The sequence below is a fragment of the Onychostoma macrolepis genome, chromosome 14 (genome assembly GCF_012432095.1).
Source record: "Onychostoma macrolepis isolate SWU-2019 chromosome 14, ASM1243209v1, whole genome shotgun sequence".
NCBI classification, from domain to species: Eukaryota; Metazoa; Chordata; class Actinopteri; order Cypriniformes; family Cyprinidae; genus Onychostoma; species Onychostoma macrolepis.
This window is the reverse complement of record NC_081168.1, coordinates 6,858,100-6,883,163: the sequence shown is the minus strand read 5'-3', so window position 1 is coordinate 6,883,163 and position 25,064 is coordinate 6,858,100. Positions and strand designations below refer to the sequence as shown.

General features: G+C 40.5%; 1 protein-coding gene across 5 annotated transcripts in view; it reads right to left on the bottom strand.

The window, feature by feature from the left end:
- The window catches only part of tenm2a (teneurin transmembrane protein 2a), a 646,939-nt gene that overhangs the window by 199,117 nt on the left and 422,758 nt on the right, over nucleotides 1–25,064 (bottom strand). For 2 of the 5 annotated variants that reach the window (XM_058798659.1, XM_058798661.1), the window contains one exon: nucleotides 13,423–13,479. The exons of the other annotated variants lie outside the window; for them this stretch is intronic. In XM_058798659.1, coding sequence (XP_058654642.1) covers nucleotides 13,423–13,479 — 57 coding nt within the window. The remainder of the gene's footprint in view (nucleotides 1–13,422; nucleotides 13,480–25,064) is intronic. 5 annotated transcript variants of the gene reach the window in all.

The window sequence follows — 25,064 nt, the reverse complement described above, 5'->3', positions numbered from 1 at the left end:
CTATCTATCTATCTATCTGCTGAAAATGTTTTCAGTTTATTTATTGTTTGATTGATAGATAGATAGATAGATAGATAGATAGATAGATAGATAGATAGATAGATAGATAGATAGATAGATAGACAGATAGATAGATAGATAGATAAGGATAATAGTACTCTCATTTTCGTTTAAATTATACATTTCATTGTGCATGTAACTATGCATATCATACTACATATCAAACGGACTGTACTATCTATCTACCCTTCATAGCTTCATTTTCATTCACATCAAACTGAATTATTTCCCTCCTCTCATAGACTCCACAGTTACCCAGAGGTGAAGAACATTTCAACCTGGTTTCAGCTGGGTTGTGTATGTGAACAGCTGTTCAACAACGCCGCAGCAAATGGACCCTAAAGCCTGCACAACCCTTCTGGTCTTACACTCATCACATCAGTCCCCTCCTCTCCCCTCTCCATCAGGGCAGAGTCCATATTGTGCTGCTGTCCTCTAAACACTGCTGCTTCTCACACAGCCTGCAGGGTGCCTTCAGTACACAAGCACACATGCATACACACGCACGCACGCTTTGTGCACATGATGACTAACCCCTTCATGTGCTGTCATCTAAAGAACGACAGTGGTGGTTTTGGCTTGATGAGAGTCTAAAAGGGTCTGTAAGAGAGAACAGGGGGTTATAGCACTCAAAATACTCAAATACTCACAAATATCATAGCAGATTTTAGTTAGGAAGATGGCTTTGTGTGTGTTTGCATGTTTGGGTACATGTGTGTGCGTCCGTCTTTTCTCTTGTGGTATACAGGCTAGTGTGCAAACTTTTTATTTTAGTTAATAGCGAAAAGTATACTTGACATTTTAGTATTATTTAGCATTTAGTATCTGCCATTTTAGTGCCATTTATGTACTGTTAAAGAAAGTTAATATCTTTAATTATTTTGAAAACATTATATATATATATATATATATATATATATATATATATATATATATATATATATATATATATATATATATATATTTAAACAACAACAACAAAACAGGCAAAACGAGTTACTAAATTACTAATACTTAACAAAATTACTGAAATTAAAAATAAATAAATAAATAAATATAAAAAATTATATATTATTATTATTTTTTTTTTAAGGTGAGACACTGCAGGTGAATAGGGTAAAATTTTTCACTAATAGTTATTGCCTTACTTACCTAGTTGATTGATTACATTGATAATTGCAAACATTTTTTGTATTACAAGTTTTCTAAAATGTTAGGTTTAAATATGCAAATGAGGCATTATTTAATGAAATATGCACTAATTTGCATACATTTCTAGTACAAAAATCTAAACACTGGATGAAGTCAGTTTTAAAATTCTTGTTTACTTTTTTTGACATATTACAGTCAAAAGTTTTTACAGAGGGAATTTTGGGTATCTCATTTTGTCACTCCATAATTCAGAAAATACTTAGAACAGACAGAAAACACTATATTTTGACAATTTTGGGGGGATTAAAATGTTGTATATAATCAAGCAAATTATATATGAACAAATCCTCTGTAAAACCTTCAGGATATAGACAGGAATAAAATGTAAAGTTTGGTGTGTGTAAGTGCTACTGAAGTGGAGATTTATGGCTCAGTGTAGGAGAAAAAACTCATTTTGAGAAAATGGCCTTTAAAAATATGTGTTGTAATTGAAATCTATTGACACAAATAGATAAAGTGCTATAAAAGAAACACTTAACAGTGTTTTTTGGATGTTTTCGTTCTACTAGTCTGAAAAAACACTTTATGAAAAACCAAAAAGCCCAAAATCTCAAAATTGACAGGTGCATAAAAAACAGTGTTTTTGCCTGCAGTGTCTCCCCTTTTCAGTAATTTTGTTTAGTATTAGTAATTTAGTAACTTGTTTTGCCTGTTTTGTTGTTGTTGTTTAAATAATTCTATATAGCTTTAGTAATTTTAGCACTTAACTCATTTATTGTCAAGGCAACATTTCTTGTTTTCATTTAGGTTTATGTTTTTAATCTAATATTTATATTACACATTATTTCAGCTGTAATTTCCATTACAGTATACCAAATGTATTTATTGATTTATTTTATTTTAATTATTTTTAAAATAACAATACTGATACTTGCATGTACTTCCTTTCAAAATAGACCAGCATGAATTTCCATGCTTGAGTGGAAGGATGGATTATGGCTCGGGCTAATGAGGCCAGTGCCCTGGGACCTCTGACTGCCAGGGGCCTCGAGCTGAAAGCCCCACGGTGGCCTGGCACCCAGAAGCAAGGCACTGCTAGTGTAAAATTGATACAGGCAATCAGCCCTTGAATGTATGCCAATGACTGCTGGCACAATGTGAAATACATGAATACACATCATTGTCACCTTTGTGTTGAATACAGGGTATACTCATTCTAATAACTGTGACTATTTCTCACAGTTGCTACATTATTTAATATATTTGTAATGCAAATTCTTATTATGTGAAATTAGACAAACAATGTTTGACAATTTCAGCTCTCTAGATCCTCAGACATGCATTAAATAAACACTGAAAGAAATGCAAATAAATCCGAATGAACAGTTTATAGTTCATGTTTATTTATTTATTTATCTATCTATCTATCGGTCAGCCACTTGTCAAAGCATATTTGCAAGAAGTTGGAATTAGAAGAGGCTAAAATCTTAATTCTTGGTTTTCAGTGGTAATGTTTAGAAATAAAGTCGGAATTTTGAGTTGAAATACATTCTGTATTTCAACTCAGAAATACAGAATGTAAAGTAACAATTAGTTGCAACTGTGCAAAAGTCACAGTTAGAAGATACTATAATGTCCTCTCTCTGGCAAAAACAGTATGTGGGCTGACAAAAAGGGGCCTTAAAAATAGGCTTGCGTCCCGGGCTCTCGCAGGACAATAATCCATCCTCGCAGAAATTTCTATATGTATGCACCCATAAGTGTGAGATTGCGTGAGACAGAGGTACACAACATTCCCGCCAACAAATTCTGTGACACATCATCCTCGCCATGTGACAACAACCAAGCCATGGTTGTTACCATGGAAACGCGTACATTTCTCACATATTCTACACAGATCCATTTTGATCGGCTTTGACTGTGGTCACAATGAATTTTCCACTTTTCACCATCTGGAAGCTTCAAGAGCGTGGCTTGCATCAGAGAAAAGGCCTGCAGCCCTTCCTTTGCGTGGGAAGCTGTACCGGTGGAAGTGAATATAGGAAGAGCTAGGTTCACAGGAGTGTTTCATTAACTGTGCATTAGTTTAAGAAGACAGACTGTTCATATGGTTCATATGTTGCAGCAGTGGCTATTCATCTTAAACAGGGAAGTAAATAACTCATTGATTTAGAAGGAAGGTGAACGGACTATTCCATTGATTGGCAGTGAGGTGAAGGTGGTCAACCATTCAACCAGAGCCAAGGGCTTTGGAGTCAACCATTAATTGTTGGTTGGTGAGCTGTAATGACCAAATCATCTAAGATAAGGGTCACCGAAACACCTCATTGACTGCAAACAAAGGCATATGTACAGTTTTGTACACAAACATATTGAACATTCACTGCAGAAATCCAAAATAAACCTAGATCTGTAAATCCTGAAGGAAATATCAGTGCTTGTACGGTGGAAAATATACTGTGCAGAGTTATGTTTAGGTTGTAGAGTTTTGTTTTATAAAGTCAATGCAAAGTCACTGTGCAATGTTAAGATGGCTATACATATTTCAATATATGCAACAAAGACAATAGCAGGGTTTGATTTGCAAATAAATGTAAGAAAGATGAATAAGAATTTGGTATGCAACGTTAAAATTTTTTTGAATGCTGGACATTCTAACAGTGAAAAATGTTAGAATACTATTCAAAAAAATACTATTAAAAAGGTTTTTTTTTTTTTTTTTTTAAGAATTTAATACTTTTATTTAGCAAGGACACATTAAATTGATCAAAAGTGACAGAACATTTACATTTTTACAAAAAAGTAACAGCATTTCATTAGATTCTGTTCTTGTGAACATTCATTCAAGAATCCTGAATAAATGAATCACAGTTTTCACAAAAATATTAAGCAGCAAGTTTCATCACTGATATTCTTGAGCAGCAAATCAGCATATTAGAATGATTTCTGAAGGATCATTTCTGAAGAAGACTGGAGTAATCACACTGAAAATTCAGCTTTGCCATCACAGGAATAAATGAAATGTTAAAATATGAAATATAATATTATAAATATTATAGTTAGAAATAAAACAAAGATTATTGGAAACAAATTGTTTTCTTTATTTTATATATTATTGGAAACACATTAGAGTCTTTATTTTAAGTAATTCAGGCTGAATTGACAATAGAAGTCATACGCTGCAATCCTCCTCTCTCGTTATTGGATCTCAATGCCCATTCACTTGAGCTTGGAAGAGCCAGGACATTTTTTTATATAACTCGGATTGTATTCGTCTGAAAGAAGAAAGTCATATACACCTAAGGTGGCTTGAGGGTGTGTAAATCATGGGGTCATTTTTATTTGTGGTTAAACTATCCCTTTAATACTTTGGGGTTACAAGTTTAAACAGATCCAGATCAGAATGGATCAGGAATATCAACACAGCGGTCTTGCAAAGACTCTAATAAGAGAATACTGATGTCTTTCAACTCTGTGAATAATGACCATGAGTTATGGTATCAAAGCCATGGCAACCAGCTTTTTTTACGCAAGCAGCAGTAAAGCTATCTTTAAGAAAATACACTGCACTGTGCTCTTAGAGTCTGTGAGCTTTTTTTTTTAAACCAAAGAACCACTTTACGATCCCGATTAATTGTAGAATTTAATTGAATAAACTAACCAGAGACCTGAGGCCGAAGGATATTGGGGTCATTCCCCATATCTTTAAAGAGAAAGGCATTAAGCCAAGACATTACACATAAACATCTCAATAGTTCAGAGTGAAGGCCCAACATAGTTAAATAGAGCAACAAGCTGTACCCGTTTTAAAAAGTGTGAGCTCAGCGGAGCCGAGGAACTGCATAGGTGAACAGCCAATCCGGTTCATTTGGGATAGGGCTGAGAGGAGTGACCTATTGATTGTGAACACAGAGGAAGAAGCCAACGGGAAGGCAAGCCTCATGGATTGCCAGGATGGAGCTGTGGAGTGTGCAATTGATCCTGAATTGGAATTGATTGAATTGTGGTTGCCAGAACAATAGTTTAACTGACACTTAGTGACAGATAGAGAACGAGAGAAGTAGAAGAGGAAGAGAGAGAAACAAACCCCGATGAGTCAAAAAGACAAAGTGCAAAAGGATCTACACCATTAGCAAAATTATAGAGTTGTCGTCTCTTCCAGCTGAAACTAGCCTCATTTTGTAGCTCTCTGATGCCACACTGCAAGACTCGAAATTGAAGAAAAGAAGGGGAACACAAAAGGTCAGATGTGTGGCGTTTAAGCCAAATGCAAACTCAATCTTGTCACACTACAATATTTTACATTTGCAATCTCAGATTTCAACTAATTCACACCAAAGATTGCCAACGCTTTTTTAGCATGCATACTCGTGAAACTGGTTTGAAATCTGGCCGACTATTCTTCAGGTGTGTGCTTTTCTCCAACAAGCAAGAAAAAGTAAAATAAACTGCGAGAGAGTGAAAAACACCAGAGGAGGGTGACGCATTTGTAAGCGTGAGCCGGCTCCCCACGTCTCATCCATATTTTTTCAGCTCCTTATTTTTTCCCCCCATATTTTTGTGCAAATCAGTGTAAAAACAATCACAAGCCCATTCTTCCTGTTGTTTTTTTAACAAGCTGTCAAGGATACATTTTTGCATTGCTATGTGCGTAAGTTAGTGTGAACAAATTTTGGGATCGAAGCTACAGTAAGGGGAGGAAATCGATCTTGATGCATCTAGTAAGAACATCAGAAACTGTTTGAAAATGTGAGTCTTTAGGGCTTGGAGCGTGCATTTAGCATTAGAACCGTAAGGAAGTTGGTTTAAAAACACTGAAAATATCAGAGCTCTGGCTCCCGGCAGAGCAGACCGGTGGGACAGCAGTAAACGACAGAAGGAAACAACAAAGAGGAAAGGCTACTGAGAACAGGCATACATTCAACAACGGTGTGTTTGCATATCATAAAGTCAGTTCCAGACATGAAACAGGCCTATTTGGAGAACATTTGTTGTGCACTGAGGCATCTGAGGCAACTTTCTCGACTTGCCTTACCTGATCTGTCAAACCAAGCAGACCTTTGTAAACAGAAAATTCTGCCAGGTTGAGGTTAAATTGAGATGTGTGCCCTATTTGCAGAACGGTTCTTGAGCGTTTATCGAACAAACCGTGGCAGACATCTGTTTTTCTGTATCTTTCCCTTCGCTGCACAAAGTTTCATGCCCACTTATTAAGAGCCGTCATCTGTTGTATTTCTGTAGCGTTTAGCACCCTCAGCGAAACACGGCTTCTTGTAAATTGAACAACAAAGGTGTTAATGCAGGTTTTTATATTTATATTCTGTCATTATGTGACTTTTTGTAACGCAAAGCATGCCTATTAGAGGGTCTAATGATTGAGACAAGCCCTATTTAAATGAGAATATCGGCATTCTCGCCGCACCTTTTCTGCTGAACAATGTGCTTTCGATCAATGGCACCTTCTCATTTGATATCAATAAATTGACTTGCATCTGTCTCAATGTGCAAATGAAGCATATTGGACCGGCTGTTGTTCCTGCTGTAAATCCACATCTCCTCCAGGGATAAGACTAGATCCACTTCGGAGGTGAGAATTAAAATGGATTCGTGGATTCAGTTCCATGTCACTTTACCCCTTGATGACATGCTAAGTAAGCGACAGAAAGCAGCTTTTTTGGAAAACCAGACAGTGGGAGATTTAAATCAGGTTGAGGCCTGGGCTGCAGCCTGCCGGAGAGCGAGCAAAACCATGCTTCATTTGTCCACTCAAGATTTTCAATGTCAGATTTTGTTGTGAGATCAGCTCTGAGGGTGCTCAGCTGAATGACAGCTTTTTCTTTTCCTCGTTGTTTTATTTCTTCTTCTTTTCTCTCCTTTTTAATTTTAGCCCTTTCACTCTCGATTCAACAGATGCCAATTACTATTGCATTGATGCATCAGCGTTTTTTGTTTTTTTTAACCCCAAAGATACAGGTGTCACCAAGGGAACGTGTCATGTGAAGACTATGCTATTTTCCCTGAGGGTTTGCAACAGGCGCCCTATTGCCATGGGAACTGCAGAAGCATTTGAGAGAAGGTTACCTGTGATTGGTTCATGCATTTGCTGGTCTTGTTAGTGGTAGCATCCCGTCTCAGCCTTATATCACTGGAATCTGACCTCTGGATCTGACTTTGGTGTCATGTGATATATTTCTAGGGATGTGTTATACAATTAAAGCACTAGTTCGGTCCAGGAAAAAATAAATAATATAATAAAATATTATTTTATCACTTCAACATCACATTGTTCCAAACAAGACTTTTTTTTTCTTCTTTGCAAAAGGAGATAATTGAATGAATATCCAAAATATTCTGTGGAACACAAAAATAGAATTTCTGAAGAATATCCTGACCATTTTTTTAAATATATATAACTAAAATGAATGAGGACTGGGGCTTTCATGCTTCAAAATTACAAAAAAAAAAAAAAAAAAAAAAATCATACTGTGTGTTTCAACTTTTCTTGGAACAATTATATCAAAGTAAAAGTGATATTAATTTGTGAACAAATTATTATTTTCAGTCACATATTATCAATGAATCAGATGATCTAGTTCTCCTCTGGATGGTTCATTTACAAACCTGATAGAATCAGTTCTGGAGTAAAATTTACTTATTTCTATTCTGTTAACAGTGCACAGGTATGAATAATAAGTTCAGTTGACTGTTCCTCACACATTTATCCCAAGTCTTCAGTAGACCTCACAAAAAATAACTTTTGTGATACGTTTATTTTGCTTTTGAATACATTTTGAAGGATTCAGCCCTGCTCTCATTCATTTTTCATTATACTGGCCAGGATATTCTTCAAAAGCTCCCCCTTTCGTGTTTGATGAAAAAAAAAAGTCATATGGATTTGGAACATCATGATGATTTTTATTTGTGGGTGAACTATCCCTTTAAATATAGTCCTTCATTTTGGCCTCTTCTGCAAAAACAGAAATAAAAATGATCAGTGCTGCCAAACACACACTATCACCCTTAATCAAAGAGAAACAATCCTTTTCATACGCTCGCCAAGTCACAAAGATCGCTAAATCCAATTAGGTAACGATTAGCTTATTGACTGGTCATGGTGGGTTTAGATGAACCAAAGCTAGACCCTGGGAGAGATGGGACCCCACAAACAACAACAGGTGGGAGAGATCACAGGTGAATCTATGCCAGGTCTTGCTGCAGAGACCGTTAATTAATGGAAGAAGACCAATTTGAGGATGCTTTGACACATATAATGACGCACACACAGGCACACACGCATAGGCTTGCCAACAGGAAGCAACACAGACTCAGACTGCAGGGTCTCCGTTAGAGCCTGGAGAGGCACGATCGATGAAGCCGCGTGCCGTGCAGATCAATCTGGATTAGAACACTAGCGGGAGGCACCAGGAGCGGCCCCCTCCCCGTCCTGCAGCGAGACTATGCGACCAGCAGGGGGCTCACAGAGGAGCCCTCAGGGAGAATCCTGGGTGTGAGATGGAACCATGGGAGCTTGGATTAATATTGATAGGATTTGGAAGCAAAGCAGAAAGAGTTTTTGGGTTTTAAAAAAGGATGAAATCTTGAGCTTAAGCCACCCAAAATCGGCATGTCCAAAATCATAATAATTTCATAGTAATGGTATGTATGAAAATAAAGCAATTTTAGCTGAAAAATTCAATCACAAACTGTCATATGTATTACAAAATCATAAAAAAAAAAATTTTTCCTGAAATTTATGGATGGCAGGAAAAAAGGAAAATTATATGGAAAATTATACTGCAGCTATATGTCAGATAATATGCCATAGTTTTTATTTTCTTTAATTTTTGTCACAGCACACACACACACACACACACACAGAGAGAGTGGTGGCCGTTGTATATACTGTATTACAATGTCCAGATTACAATGCCCCCCCAAAAACTTTAGACTTACAGGAGAAAAAAAAAAAACATAGAAATGACAGAAGTCTAATGTGATACGCATATAAATGGACCATTTTACTTAATTTATTACTAAATCCATAGTAATACTTGAAGAAAAAAACTACTTATAATATCATACTCCCTGTTAGGCAGCTTAGAAACAATGCATTATGCGGAATTGCACTTTGCAGTCTGTAGGGCAAAATGATTGTGTTGAGAGATATAAATGAATGGCAGGAGAGAGGTTTAAGCAGGACTTGAAGAGGCTAAAGATCTCAGAAGTCCAACCCCACCGCTTTCCTGGAAAACGGCAGGAGGTTCGTGCCAGTTTGGTCACCTTGAGAGGAGGAAGGGGGAGGGTGGCGGCTATCTGGGAGATTTCAGACACACCGCTGGGGTTCTGATAAACCAGTAAAGATGATGAGTGTTAAGAGACGCTCTGCTGGATGAAGACTCCTGCTCACCCTACTAATAGGCACATCTGCTAGCCTGCCAGTACGTCTGAGCATCACACTGATGCAGTTATGCCCACCTGCCAAGCCCTGCAGGGGGCCACACTGAGTCGACAGAGACTGGCCTGCAGCACAACGGGGTGGGTGTCCCATCATGCCTCCGGGCTGGGAGGAAGATCTTTTAGCAGACGAGGACTGAATAATAATAGAGCCATGTAACTTCTGAGAGCCTCTGAAAACGAAAGTCTCAGGGCCTGATCTGGCAAACCGATCAGATCCTTCTGGCAGGTTGAGATGAATGTGATGTGAGGCTTTACGCAGACATGCTGGAGACAATTCTGGAATCCATACCAACTTATAAGACCGCACAGAAGAAAAAGAAAAAAAAAAAAACACCTCAGCTGTGAGAAAAACAAAGCGTTGTTGTGCCAGAGGGGGAAGTAAACATTAATTTATACCATCTATCACCACAACTAGAAATATACTCCATCTTTATGCTGCACCGTGGGCGAAATTTGCACAAGGCCAGTTTTCTTAACCTTTTATGCTGTCTGGCTCGCTCCAAGTCCACAGCTCCTTTTCTTTCTCTCTATCGCTCTTATCTCCTGCAGTGTTGTCAAAATGACCAGACCGGAGCACTGTGACCATTACACCCTGATACTCTCGTTAATTAACAAACATGAAGATTCTGGCAAAACAAACAGAATCGGGCCATCGGCTTCACTGCAAGAATCTGAAATGCATGCGATGGAGCGATATTCAAGGGAAGGAGGAATGCTGAGAGTAGGTGTGAAAGAAATGCCAACTTGAAATGCCAAGAATAAAAGCCCATTATTATCACAAGTCAAATCAGCTATATGGTACACTGTGAAAACATTACGTCTCAATGTAAGCGTATGTTAGCCATGATACAGCATAACCCCTAACGACGTAATGACAGCTGAAAGCTGTCTGAAGCTGTTACCTGGGATTACTGATAGCCAGATGGCTTTGCCGCTGTAATTAATTAGCACTGTGACTGCTGAGCAATCCTTCAGGGTCTAGAAGGACATCAGAAACCAGACTTGGCCTCAGACGACACCGCCCACGGACCATTCGTGGAGCATCTGATGCATATTGCATATAAAAAAATGGCGAGAGCTGACTAAAATCACCTTTTCAGATCTGATTGGCTGCTACTCAACTGTTGGGAGTCGGGTTACGCAAATTTGATCTATCCATCAAGTTGAAATTGACTGTGTAAAATAAATAAATAGAATAAAAAAATAATATAAATAATATTGATAATGCCACCACTGGTTTGGATATGAAAACGTAATGTAAATATAAAATATTTATGAATTATAAGGACAATTGTAATTGTCCATTTTGAAGATGATTATGGTAATTATATGCATCACTGAATTGTCCAACTGACATTGAAAGAAATCTAAGAGTCTCTTTAAAAATAAAACACTGTACACACAAACAATTACAGTAAATATATACACATCCAAAAATAGAATAAAAAGATCACCAGATCAAAAGAAAGAGACACAATCTTTAAATATTTCCGGACAATCATTTAGGCTACTAATTCAATGTTGCATTACCAAATGCTTCAAATTCCCTAAAAACTTTCAATTAAAAATACTGTATTCCAAACACAAATATTCCAAAGTAGATTCAAAAAGGGAATCTTTGAAAAAAAGCAAGAAAGAAACAGCAAGAAATAAATAAAGAATGAAAGAAAGAAAGATAGAGCAAGAAAGCAAGCAAGAAAGCAAGAAAAAGAAAGAAAGAAATTGCAAGTCACCTTGCTAATGGGCAAATAATATATTAGTCATAGCCATCATTCACAAGTATTTACCAAACAGAAGAGAAAACATTACAGCCAAGGTACCAGGCTTCAACTATTAATGCTTAGCTTTGGGCTTGCAAGGTTCATGACATCAATTATTTGTAGGATATTCAAAATTTTTTTGTGTAGTTTACCATATTTTGCTAGCCCATTGTCCCATCACCACTAAGACTTTTAACCACATATTAACCATCGTTTACTATTCCACTGTCCCATCACTGCCTCCACTTGCAATAGCTATAGTATTTAGCATCCTCTAGCTCACCTACCTAAAGAAGAAAAAAAAAAAAGTAGTAAACAGGAGAACAGGACTCAGATGCATTAAAGGGCCCAAAGCTAAACAAGTACTCATTATTATCGTTTGCCACCTTACAATCAAAATGCAATACACAAATTAAGCTGTCACTGCAAAACCATTTAGAACGGAGGACCAGGAGATGTGGGCCCTTCACGTCCCTTGATGGAAAACAGCAATGGTGCATTCTGCCGAGAAGGTAATTGTTCTAATAATTATACAATGCCCATGATAAATGGACTGAAAATCCTGTTTTTTGCCAAACATTGAAACTAATTGGTTACAGAGTCTGTTAAAGAGCAATGATTAATGGAGTTCATAATGTGCAGGCTCGTGATGGGGGGCGAATGAAAGTCCTACACTTTCCTGGAGACACAATCTGCCACAATGGAGGAAAAGACTGACAACACGGAAACTAGCAAATCAATCAGATCCTGTGAGCAGCACTGATTGCACGGGGTCTCGTCTTCTGTTCTTCTAAGTCCCGATCGACCATCAGGGGCATTACGAGCGGATCTCCAAGTGTGCGTGTGTGGTGTATGTCAATTTCCCTCTCTTTTTTTCCCCCCTAAACAAGCGCCACAAACCGAATGAGAAGAAACACACATTAAAAATAATAATGTTTGCCACTAATGCTATTTCAAATCCTCTGATTTGCAACTCCACATGGCAGCCAATGAGCTTTGTATTCACAAGGTCACCTCTGAACTGCTCCTTTCCATTTCGGTGGTACAGTGATTGTTTGCGTCTGATGAAATCTCACCTCTTCCTCATCTGAATCTGCACGCCGCTGTCTGATGGCTCTTTTATATTCCTTATCATACAGTGTCTGCATTTTATATTCGTATCTAGATGTCGAGTCCGAGGAAGGGGTTGATCCATTATCCACAGGAGAATGTCAGTTCTGCGAGTTTATTCTGATGATCAGGGAGATGATTAGTCGTGTTAATATATTTAAGCAGTCTGTTCTGGGATCACGGAGACTATCTCGGAGTGAGAGAAAGCCAAATGTAATGCGGTCTGCTGTCACTGCGTAATTGGCTACAAATGAAAACTTTAAAATTCAATAAGAAAGCATTACCCATGAATCCATGCTTCAAGACAACGCAAATAAGGCTTGGATCTGAAGGCAAAAATAGTCTGTGGGGAAATCTTCTTCAAATACAGGAAACCAAATTAACAAATGGCAAAGTTAAGTGGTGAAAGAGTGTCCCGTGGTGCAGAGGAATCTACCGCTTTCGAATACTAACAACCACAACAAACGTATCTCACACTAATTTCACTAACAGCTACGGGTTTAGTTCAGCATGTACCTTTCTGAAGGCCAGGAAAGAGGGCTCTGATCCCTTTTTTGTTGCATCCATGGACAGCAAGTTGAGGAATATTAAATAAAATGGTTAGAAATTCAATACTGCAGGCGGCAAGGCCAATAATGCACAAATAACAGAGGGCTTTGTCTCATATGTTGGCCTCTGATAGGTGGGCAGTTAACTCGGGCACAATAAACAGGAGCAGGTGGATCGGGTTAATAGAGGCTACACAGGAAATGGCCGTCTATTTTACAAGCACACGGCTGGAAACACACATACATAAAACATGACAAAATATATTCCTTGAGGATCAGGATATTGAATTCAATTTGGATATATTCACAGGGGTTGAGGTTCAATGGCAACTTACTGAATGGAATATCTCCGAAAGGGTCATCGAAATCATCCACATCATCATCAAGGTATGCTTCAGCGGCATCATGGGAAAAAGGGAAAACAATGGAGACAACAACAAGATGAATGTAAAAGAAAGCAAAAATTATGCACAGAAAAAAGAAAGCACAAACACACAATACATTAAAGCACCGAGACGGAAAGCACTTCCCAGGTAAGTGGTTTTCTATAGCTCCGTCTCATGTTTTAAACAGGTTCATTTCTCACAAACGTACTGGATGTGACTATACGCCATAGGCCTGCATGTTGTTGAGCTCTCCTGTGGTCTCACCTCAGTAAAAAGATTAGAATGATTTCAGCAGCAGTGACTGAGTCTGACAAGTTTCTCTCCCTTTCTAATTTGCATCTGCCGCCGAGCCTCTCTCGCTTCCTGCCACATATTGATAATAGGAGCGGCAGGGCCTTGTTGCATCTCAATATTAGTTGTGTTATTTCCAGCAGATGAGAACATTACTCAAGGCACATCTTGTTATGCAGGCAGTGGGGGCCGAGACCCTGCTGAAGCGGTGTTGTAAATGGAGTTGAGAGTTTGAGGTGGTCTGGACTCTGACTGTGGCATTCATGCAAACCCTGGACTGAACAAAGCTAATAATTGAACCAAAAGCATTCTTAGTTCAGCCTATTTGTTGCGGTGAACATCATTGCCTGGCTCATGACTCGACCCAGCAATGACTGAGAAGCTACTTTAAAATTGTTAACAATTTTAGTATGAATGAATGAATGAATGAATAATACTGAGTGCCGCTATACCACATACCAATATAACACACAGTACAATGGTTCAGCCAACAAATATGTAAATAAGTAAAAAACAAACAATATCCCAAATACATTGTGTGTGGAACATGTGTTTAAGCGTCAAATCTACAAAAAAAAAACAAATCTACTATGCTCGGTTTCTTTTCATTTCTTTTGAACAGACAGTAGTACAAATTACAATTTTTTCCACCTAAATATTATTACATATATGTAGAATCTGCAGTACATATATACATACAAGGAATAAATTCTTGAAATATATTTGATTTAGTTTACAGATAAACAAGGGGAAAGGTTTTTCAGTAAATTTTTGTGACACGCTTAATTTGTTCACAGAAAGGAAACTCAAAATCTGTCCATTGGAAGGGCGAGACGTCACGGGCGAGGTGACTTAATGACCAGCTGATATAAACTGACGTGCAGTGCAAACCGGCGTCAGCTTTCTGTCATTCAGCTAGTGTTCTGTGTGTTGTCAGTATTATTTGGTGTTGTCTGTCTGTTCATTATGTCTAAGAACCAGTTTAAGGCTAAACAAAAGGGCGATGAGAGCAAATCACAGTACAAGCTGTGTGTTCCTCCCTGAGAATGTTATTTGTGCGCAGGTGATACACACAGCTTGTGTGTGGTTTGCTTGGGAGCGAGACATGCGGAGGTGGCTTTCGAGGGGGCTGAGTGCCCGCACTGCGAGAGCCTGCCTCTGCGTGTACTTCGCTCCCGAAAGGCCCTCTTATCTAAAGAGGGTTCTTTCGCTAGCGTTCCCCGCGGCGCTGGCCCCGCTTTCGCCGAGGCGGAGCGGTGGCAGCGCTCGTGGGGTTCGCAGTGGGATCTGGTGCAGGGATCGGAGACGAGTGAGTCTCTATCTCCGCCCTCGCCCGTCAGATCCCATGACCGCTCCCCGAGATTGGAAGCCCGCCAGGCGGATACTTCCCCTCGGGCAGCGGCATCGGCGCTTCTCCTGTCTTCCTCCGAGGAGGTTGACGCGGGAAGTGTTGAAGACGTTGCGCCCTCTCTTTCGCCCCAGTATGAGGAGCTTGTGGAGGTGGTCACTCGGGCCGTGGCCAAATTAAATCTTGTGTGGCCGCCCGAGTGTCATGTCGAACCGCAGAAAGGCAAGTTAGACGAGCGCTTTCTGCGGTTTAAGACTCCATCTCCACATTGGAGCCTGCCTTTTTTCCCCGACCTTCACACTGAGGTGTCAAAGTCGTGGGGAAAACCTTTTTCGGCCTGCCTCTTCGTCCCCGCTTCGGATTACTACGGTAATGTGATGGGGACGAGTGAGTGCGGTTACAGAGCGATGCCGCGTGTGGAACAGACGCTTACGAGCTATCTGTCCTCTAGCGCGGCATCGTCTCTGAAGGCTCCGACCCTGCCTACCAAGCCGTTGCGCACTTCATTGACGCTGGTGGGCAAGGGGTACGCAAGCAAGTCAGGCTGGTTCATGTCTGCACACTATGGCGGTGTTGCAGGCAATACCAGGCTGACCTGCTCAAAGAGCTGGATGAGGGCGAGGGATTTAGTGCGGAGGATATCACCGAACTCCGCAAAACCACTGATTTGTCTCTCCGTGCCACCAAGGAGCATCTATGGCAGCTTTGGCGGCGGCGGAGAGGCATCTCTGGTTGATCCTGTCGGATATTAAAGATCGCAACAGGGTCTTCCTCATGGACGCCCTGCTGGCGCCATCTGGCCTTTTTGGTGACGCTGTTGACGCAGTCGTCAACAGGCACCGAGAGGCCAGTAGGCAGGCGGCGGCATTCCAGCGGTTTCTCCCTCGCCGCTCTCTAGCTCAAGGGGCTGCTGGGCGAGAGCAGCCCCGGCCGCGTGCTGGCTCCTCGTACATGGAGGCTCAGAAAGAGAGCGTCGCCGCCCGTGCTCCCCCAAGAAAACATCCCTGGGTTCCCTTAGTAGACTATTTAGCAGCGTGGAAACTACTGCCAAATGTGTCTAAGTGGGTACTGCGTACTGTAGAAAGAGGCTACAGAATCCAGTTCAGTTCTCCTCCGCCTCGATTCAACGGGGTGAATTCCACTCTGGTGGATCCCGAGCAGGCTCTGGTAATGGAACAAGAAGTAAATACTCTCCTAAGGAAGGAGGCCATCGAGGTGGTCCCTCCTCAAGAAAGAGAGTCCGGGTTCTACAGCCGGTACTTCATAGTTCCCAAGAAGGATGGAGGTTTGCGTCCCATTTTAGATCTGCGTCAGTTGAACCGCTCAGTCAGTAGACTGAAGTTCAAGATGCTCACACTCAGACAGGTCGTGTCACAAATCAGGTCTGAGGACTGGTTTGTCACGATCGATCTAAAGGACGCATACTTCCATGTCTCCATCCTTCCTACTCACAGGAGGTTCCTGAGGTTTGCTTTTGGGGGCAAAGCTTACCAGTATCGGGTTCTTCCCTTCGGCCTAGCATCCTCCAGTCCAGAGCTCCCTCTACGAGGAAACTGTACGCCCTGGAGTGGAGACTCTTCACTTCATGGTGCAGAGATCACCAGCTCGACCCAGTTAACTGCCCGGTTGGTACAGTGCTGGAGTTCTTGCAGGCTCAATTCTCTGCAGGGTTAACCCACTCCACCTTGAAGGTTTATGTGGCGGCGATTTCGGCCTACCACGCCTCTCTTGGTGGACAGTCAGTGGGTAGACACCCCCTAGTTACACGTTTCCTCCGCGGTCCGCTGAGGCTAAAGCCCCCAGTACGGTCCCGAATTCCTCCCTGGGACCTGGCTGTGGTGTTGGATGCTCTCTGCAGGCCTCCTTTTGAGCCTATAGAGGAGATATCTGATCGCCATCTCACCCTGAAGACTGTATTTCTTCTGGCGATTTCTTCTCTGAAGAGAGTTGGGGATTTGCAGGCCCTCTCTGTGGCCCCTACTCACTTGGACATTGCGCCTGGCATGGCCAAAGCCTTTTTGTACCCTCGTGTAGGGTACGTCCCCAAAGTTCCCTCTGTCACACCACAGCCGGTTGTACTGCAGGCCTTTAGTCCTCCTCCCTTTCGGGAGCCAGACCAGCAAAAGCTTAATTGTATGTGTCCAGTGCGAGAACTGGACGCATACGTCCACAGAGCTGCCCTGTGGAGAAGGGCGGACCAGTTGCTTGTTTGCTATGGTCACCCTAAAAGAAGTCTCCCTGCTTCCAAGCAGACCCTCAGTCGGTGGATAGTGGATGCCATTAACATTGCCTATGAGTCCTCTGACCTCCCCTCGCCGATGGGAGTCAGGGGTCATTCCACTAGGAGTGTGGCGGCCTCCAAGGCCTTCCTGGCAGGTGTCCCAATTCAGGACATCTGTAACGCTGCGAGATGGTCTACGCCCCTGACCTTTGTCAGGTTTTATGGCCTGGACATGCGGGCCACTCCAGGCTCTTCCGTCCTCTCGCCCTAGTTGTGCTCCGCTGGGATACACACTGGGCAGGGATTGGGAAGTCTGGCAGCGTGGATATCTCATTCCCCTAGCGTCTTCGGACGCAGCTCGAGTTCCTGAAGAGGAACGTCTTAGGTTACGTATGTAACCCCAGTTCCTCGAGGGAACGAGACGCTGCGTCCCAATGCCACACTTCCGGCATCCCTGCCAGCGCTTGCTTCATTCCAGAGGCTGACGCCGGTTTGCACCGCACGTGCTTTTATACCAGCTGGTCATTACGTCACCTCGCCCGTGATGTCTCGTCCATCCAATGGACAGATTTCATTTGTATTCAGAGCTGGTTAAGCTGAAGGCGTTCCCCTAGCATCTTCGGACGCAGCGTCTCGTTCCCTCAGGGAACTGGGGTTACATACGTAACCTAAGATGTTTTTTATTATTATGAAAGTCCGTTGCTCACTGACTCTGAATACACATACAGACAAATCATGGGTCACAGGAGGGGTGGGATGCTGATCAGTACTGGCTTGGGATGGGTGCCATCATGCGTCTCAACCAATGAGAGCATTTGGGGTGGGCCTAAGACTGCAGCAGCGCACACATGAAGTGCTCACGACTTCATAAGTGGGAAATAGGAAGTTTCCAATAGCACGTGAAGACAGCAGAGAATAAGCGCTCTTGCTCAGCACAGTGGAGTGCATTGATTTGTTAATTTTGTGGTTTATTATTTTGAGTCGTTCAGGACGCGGTAACACACGGCCCTCTCACAATATATTGCTTTACAGATCTATCACTTTTGTCGCTCAGAAATGTTCACGCAATCATGCTGCATGTATCAGAAGTTAGCGCTCAAACTACATGCATACCGCGCTCTGGCCCACCTCTTCCAACCGAGCCAGGGATGGCTAAATGAACCGCGCCCGAGTGCAGCACGGAGTGATCACAATAGTCAAACTAACCGGGCTTTGGGGGTCAAACGCGCTCGGGCACGGTTCAAAACACTTAGTGTGAGTACACCCTTATTCTCCTGCATCCTGCACACATGAGTCTCAGCTTAAAGTAAAATGTCTCATTGTCTCAAATTAATTTTTAACTATTTTTTATGAAATGACTGAAATTAATTTGGTTTAAAAATGATCCAATTAATAATCATGTTAGTATTATTGGTTTTAGTATGTTATTATTGTTACTTTATTGCTTTTTAGTTATGCCCCAATACTGCAGTTCAGAATGGTAACGTGAAGGTCGTCATTCAAGAAAAAAAGAGTGAAGAAATTAGAGCAGAATATGGAAGAGAGGTCTGGATGGGCAGAAAAGAAAGGGAGAATACACCCTTTAATGCATGAGATGAAAAGGAAAGATGGGTTGGATGTTTGAGTAAGCAAACAGCTCTCGCTTATGGTTAGTTGCACAGAGAAAAGGGAAGTGGAGGTTCCCTCTGTAAAAGGGGATTAGACAGCCCAACCAGACAGCCCCCCTCACAAGAAACAATTAGAGCATCCCTACTTCCATTCATCTATGTCATCCCCCAGAACAATAGCTACCATCACTGTACAGTACACAAAGAAAGGACTGAAAACATACACAGAGCTTCAGTTATCAGGGTGTTTATATCTAGTATATACAGGCCCAATTCAATGCATATATCAATCTTATCTTCACTATTATCTCATTATTAACAATCATTTCAATTAGTATTGCACTTTTGATTGCATTAGGCAATCTCAAAGAAGAGAAGAAGATAAGAGTACTTAAAAGGCGATAAAACATTATGATTATGGCTGCAAACAGGCTGATTCTAAAAAGGCAATGTGTTTTAGTGCTGTGGAAGCACGGGGGTAATTTTAAAATAGAGCTGTTTATTATCAGCATAGCTGTGAAACATTATGCTTCTTTTGTTTATGATCTCAATTAGTGAGAGCATGTAGATGAGGAAAAGAATGGGGCCAAGAACTGACCCCTGTGGAACACCATAGGTAATGCTGAGATCTTGGATCTGGCCATCAATGTGGCCAAGTGTGAACAGCAGTGAGAGAGATACATGAAGAACCAATCCAGAATATTAGCCAAATACATCAACCTGAGCACCACCAATTAAAAAACAGAGTATATATTTTGAGGACAGAAAGACGACAGTCTAGAGAAAAATGAAATTAAATCGGCCATAGTTAGGCTGACTGACAGCTTACAGCGGAGGCCGTAGCAAAGCAACAACAGGCCTGCTACTGCTGCTTTAGCAGGAGAACAGCAGGAGAGTGATCCATTACATTGCCTCTTTCATCACCAAAGAATGGTTATGATACACACTTAACCTACTGACCAGGCAAAAACATAAATAAAAACAGCACTACTGTATACTTTCACTGTACTGCCCATTAAGCAAATGTGTAAATGAAGGTTGTAACAAAAAAAAAAAATAAATAAATAAATAAAAATAAAAATAAAAAATAGTCAGGGGGCACAACAGTGAGGGGATTTCAATGGCCGAATCCATATGCAACCCCTTGTCCTTTCTCTCTCTCCATCTGACATTTTCAGACTTCATTAAGTGGTAAACTCTGGCTTGCTAAATGAGCATGCCTGCATCAGCACTGTGCTAGAGTATGATAAGTCATTATTGGCGAGTAAGTTCTCAATTAGCTGTGTGTTGTTGTAGTCAGCAAGTTTTGAAAAAAATGTTGGGTAATATTTTACTACTGTTATGGCTCCCATGTTGACACCCATAAGGGGCTGCACAGCAAATCACAGCACAGGATGCAGAAGCTTTCAGGATCTGTATGGCTTAGAGAGTAATAATTGGAATTTGTAATGGGTGTTGAATATGCTGAGATGAAGAGTGCAGTGGCTACCTGGAGGATAGAGTCCCATTCACCCAGTGTTGTTGTCATCATGGGCAACATTGTCAGAGAAGAACTAATATTGTATGGCACTGATCGGCATTTGGAAGTAACTAACAGCAGCGCTAGTAAATTAACTACATTTTTCAGCAGTGAGACAGTAGAGTTTACAGCAACAAGCTACTTTTTGCTTAGAACAGGGGTTCCTAAACTTTATGTAAGCCAAACCCACTTAACCTAAAATACTTTAAATGCTCCATGAGATTTTAAGTTAAAATTTCAATCATTTAACATATATACGTGTTTATGGTCCTCTGACATTGGTTCATGGTCACATAAACTGTAATGTTACGCAATATAAGTGTTATATTTTGGTTTTATTTTTTATTACTATAGGATTTAATTATTGGTTGTCCATTAATTCACAAACCCCGCTGCAGTTTGTGAACCCCAGTTTAGGAAACTATGGCTTTGGAGATGCAAACAATGCTACGTTGTTGTATTATGTTTACGTTTGAGATAAATGTACACGCCACTTTGTAAGTAGATGCAATAATTAAACACACTCTTTCTAAGCTGTGCAGAGTTTGGTTTCATTTTAGTAAATCAGTTATTTTCAGTGGATTGGTTCTATAGTTTTATTTAGCATAAGTATATCTGTGTTTACATTTAGCCAATTTACTATTTAGATAAAGAATAGATAAAGACCAGATTAATCTCATTATTGGTTTTGTTTACGATAAATAAAAATTAAAAAAATAATAATATACTGTACATTAAAACATCATGGTCGAGGTTACTTCCACATAGAAAGTCTGCATTTAAAGCCTTTCCTCAAATGCATTTGCATCCACTTGCCCACAGCAGGGGAAAAGACACCACACTGCTTTTGTCTCTGAGGAGAAGTTGTCTTTTCTATTCTCTTTCTCCGCCCCCAAGCTGCCATCAACATGGCCATGGAGTGACCTTGATGAGCACAAGCTCCTGGGTTCACAAACTGACGCGATTTGCACATTTATTAGAATCAGGATGGTGAAAGGATGAAGGTGAGGGTGCGGCCCATTGCTCCAGTGGAGGACATGGACGAATGAGAGTCCTGCTCTCACTGAGCACAACACCACAACTGAGAGCAGAAATCGTGGCAGAACACTTTTTCCTCACCTCAGTAATATCCACAGCATAAGGCAATATTGCTCAGAAAATGCAGTGGAAATATATATATATATATATATATATATATATATATATAAATAAATATAACAGTAGTTCTTGTTGTTTGCTGTTAACTTCTTTATGATAGAATTCAATGAAAGAAAGTTAACAAGATTTATGCATCACTTAAACTTAGCATTGTTTTGAATTTAAATGAAAGTTGTAGCCTAGTTGACAAGATAAATATTTTGTTTCTTAACTGTTAGACAACATCATCTTAGCTTTAAAGGTATGACATGTTCTGTTTGTCATTCCACTAATAGAGAAAAGAAAAACATACATAAACCATTGTGTGTGCAATGAGAATAGAAAAAGCTGCATAGGAAATACAGGAACTGTGACTAATTCTACATTCTTTTGCCATTGCATGAGCAGCAGACTTTTGATATTAAACTTGAAAATGTTTTGTCTTTCATAGACGGTTCTCCCTCCCAATTATTGATACCACCATGTTTGTTCAGCTAACAATCCTTCTGATGTTCAAATAATCAATAATCTCTTTTCTTCTTTTGTGTGCCTTTGGTTAGAGCTTGGCAAAAAATGGTCAGACGGTCGTTCCAGCATAATTTAGAGAGGAACTGCACATTTATAAAGGGTGAGGTTTGTAATAACAGCTAGCCTAGCCCAGAGAGATGCTCCGGCGTCTCTCTTGAGAGGAGGCCAGCTTGGAGATCGATGCCATCAGGAGGTAAAGTAATGGAGAAAAGAGAAGGAGGATGCCACACCCAGCAGTCCCTCCCCAGTCATCCGATTCTTTATGAAGTGACTGAGGATAAATAATTCCCTTCACTGAATGATGCAGCTCAAGCCAACACATTAAAAAGTGCTCTGTGTGTTTAATATTTTCAGCCCTACAGGCTCAAATCCAGCGTTGTCTCTTCTGTGTCTTTATTGAGTCAGAAACAGAGTTGTATTCATTGCTGGATTTGTCCTGTCTGCTGTTATTGCTCTGTTATAGGGAGCGCTCAGTGGAGTGCCGCTCGCTGACTCTGACAAGAGGAGAATTTGGCTCTCCTCCAATCCGGCTTCTTCTGCAACCCTGTGGAAATACGGGACCCTTCAATATCCCAAAAATGCAATGCTAAGAAACCCAGCATGCAGGCGGAGAACTCTGCAACCCGATTAGCTCGAGCAACGCTGAAGCTTCATCCAAACATACGGGGCTTTTTACCATTCAACAGTGAGCTGGGCTGTCATGCGGGGGGCAGGAATAAATGCCTTAAACAAAAGTGAAAAGTCCTTGGCGTTTAAATGAGTATAAACTGCACAGCTAAGAGTAAACCACCATGGGGCTGTCAGAGCCGCTCTGTCGCACAATTCATCATGGGGCACTAATTCTCTAACAACATTACCAAGTCCTTCGCACTATACATTGTCACCAGCAAACTCAATCAACTTATTTAGACCCAAACACGAATCGCATTGGCTCTGGCCCCTGGAGGCCTGCCTTCGCTGCTGTATGCTGCTCTGTTACACTCACTGACTCTGGATTGACAACATTGGCTAAAATTGTGGGAAGAAAGGGAAATACAGTGAATATTATGTTGGTGTTCCAAATTAAACATGAAAAGAGTAGGGGGGGACACTCTACATGATGACTGTGACTTTGTGGTCAGGAAAAACGCAACCAGAAATCAACATCAGTCCTGGACATATTGTGCTTCATTATTCATTAGTGCATGCTATTCTTAAAAATAAATAAACATTAACCAGTGATATCAAAATATCTGTTCCAAAATATGGCATTCCTTGTGCTGCATACTCAACAATGACTGTTCAAAACCATAGGTAAATTAACAAAATTATGGTTCCTTTTAACATATATTGAATTAGCCTAAATCTAAGGTAGCAAATGTATCCTTCAAAGATAAAAGTCAATTGCAGAATACATTGAGCCAAGTAAAATGCAACTGTGTTACATACATAGTGTATATACACTTTTCAGAGATGCATTTACACTACAATTAGAGTTGAATAAATAATGCTATAAGATTAGTGGGTTTAAAACACTCAGTCATTCAGTCATTCATTCAACCGATTTGTTCAAATGGCTGATTCATTCAGAAAGAAGCAAGTGACTGTATGAATGGCTCACTGAATCATTAGCTCAGTTGATTTGTTCAAATATATGGATTCTTTCAGTAACACGTCATTATCACAAATGTAATTGAACAGATATTCTGGAGAAAAACTGCATTCTTGCTAGCGTGCTACTGCTCATACTATACCACATGATGTCAATTTAAGGCAAAAACATATATGGGGCATTTTTTGCCAATCAATTATTTTTAATTTAAAGGATATAACTTAATTCACACACACACACACACACACACACACACACACACACACGTATAAATATGGACAGACAAACAATCAATGCATCAATACAAATATAATTATAAGCACAGTAATAGTAAATGTTTCATTTGTACAATGAATTGGTTTTGAGGGCAGTTATCTGGCATTATGGTGCTCAAAATACATTATAAGAAAGAAAAATGCAATGAAAGACCACAGAAGAAAAAAAAAGAATGGACTGGGGGGAAAGCTATAATAGTGTTCTCAAAAATAATAATAATAAAATTGCTTTCAAGTCTGAGAAGGGAACATCAGGTGTCTGAGAAACCCTGGGCAATGCTAAATCACCATCTTTTGTCGAAAATCAAAGCTGAGAATTAGCACTGATGACTTCCATTACAACAGCGAATTAGAGCACATTGTAGACATCAAATGTTCCACAAAGTAATCAGCCCAGCAGCTGAACACTACACTCCCACAATCAAACTTCTGTTTCTACAGTGCGTGATCATGTCTGACAAATTAACACAGACTTTGTGTATTTCTAAAAAATAGAAAAAGGGAAAGAAAGAGAAAGTGTTAGAAGAAAACGCACGCACAGCTGTGTGCTTTTTTTTTTTTTTAAATCCCAGCATTATTTGTAACAATAAAAGTCTTTATACAATGTGGCATTCACAATCATCCCTGGCTGCATTGATGTAGGTGCGGCAGAGGCCACATACTGTTCAGTTAGCGATGGAAATTGTCAGTTTTTGGGACGCCAAGAGTAAATTGGTCCTGATGCAGATAAAAGTGCCTTAAAATCACTATTGTTTTGCTCCCTTCAACACAATAACTCAGCAGGAGCGGTGAAAGCGTATGTGTGCGTGTGCGTTTTCTATTTTTAAGATAAATAGAGAGAGACATACAGATGAGAACCAGCGTTTAAAGTCTATAAAGAAGAAACATTGATTGGGCATGTTTAAATTTTCATATAAAGCACAGGGAGGTGGGAAGGTCTTTTCAAATTGCAAGATCCCTAAATATGATGCGTCTTTGTGCTTCCAAGCATCTATTAGCCAGTGTGTGTGTGTCATAGGCTCGACTAACAGAGCACCCAAGTTGACATTAGAATCAGCTTTGTCGACAGTAAAT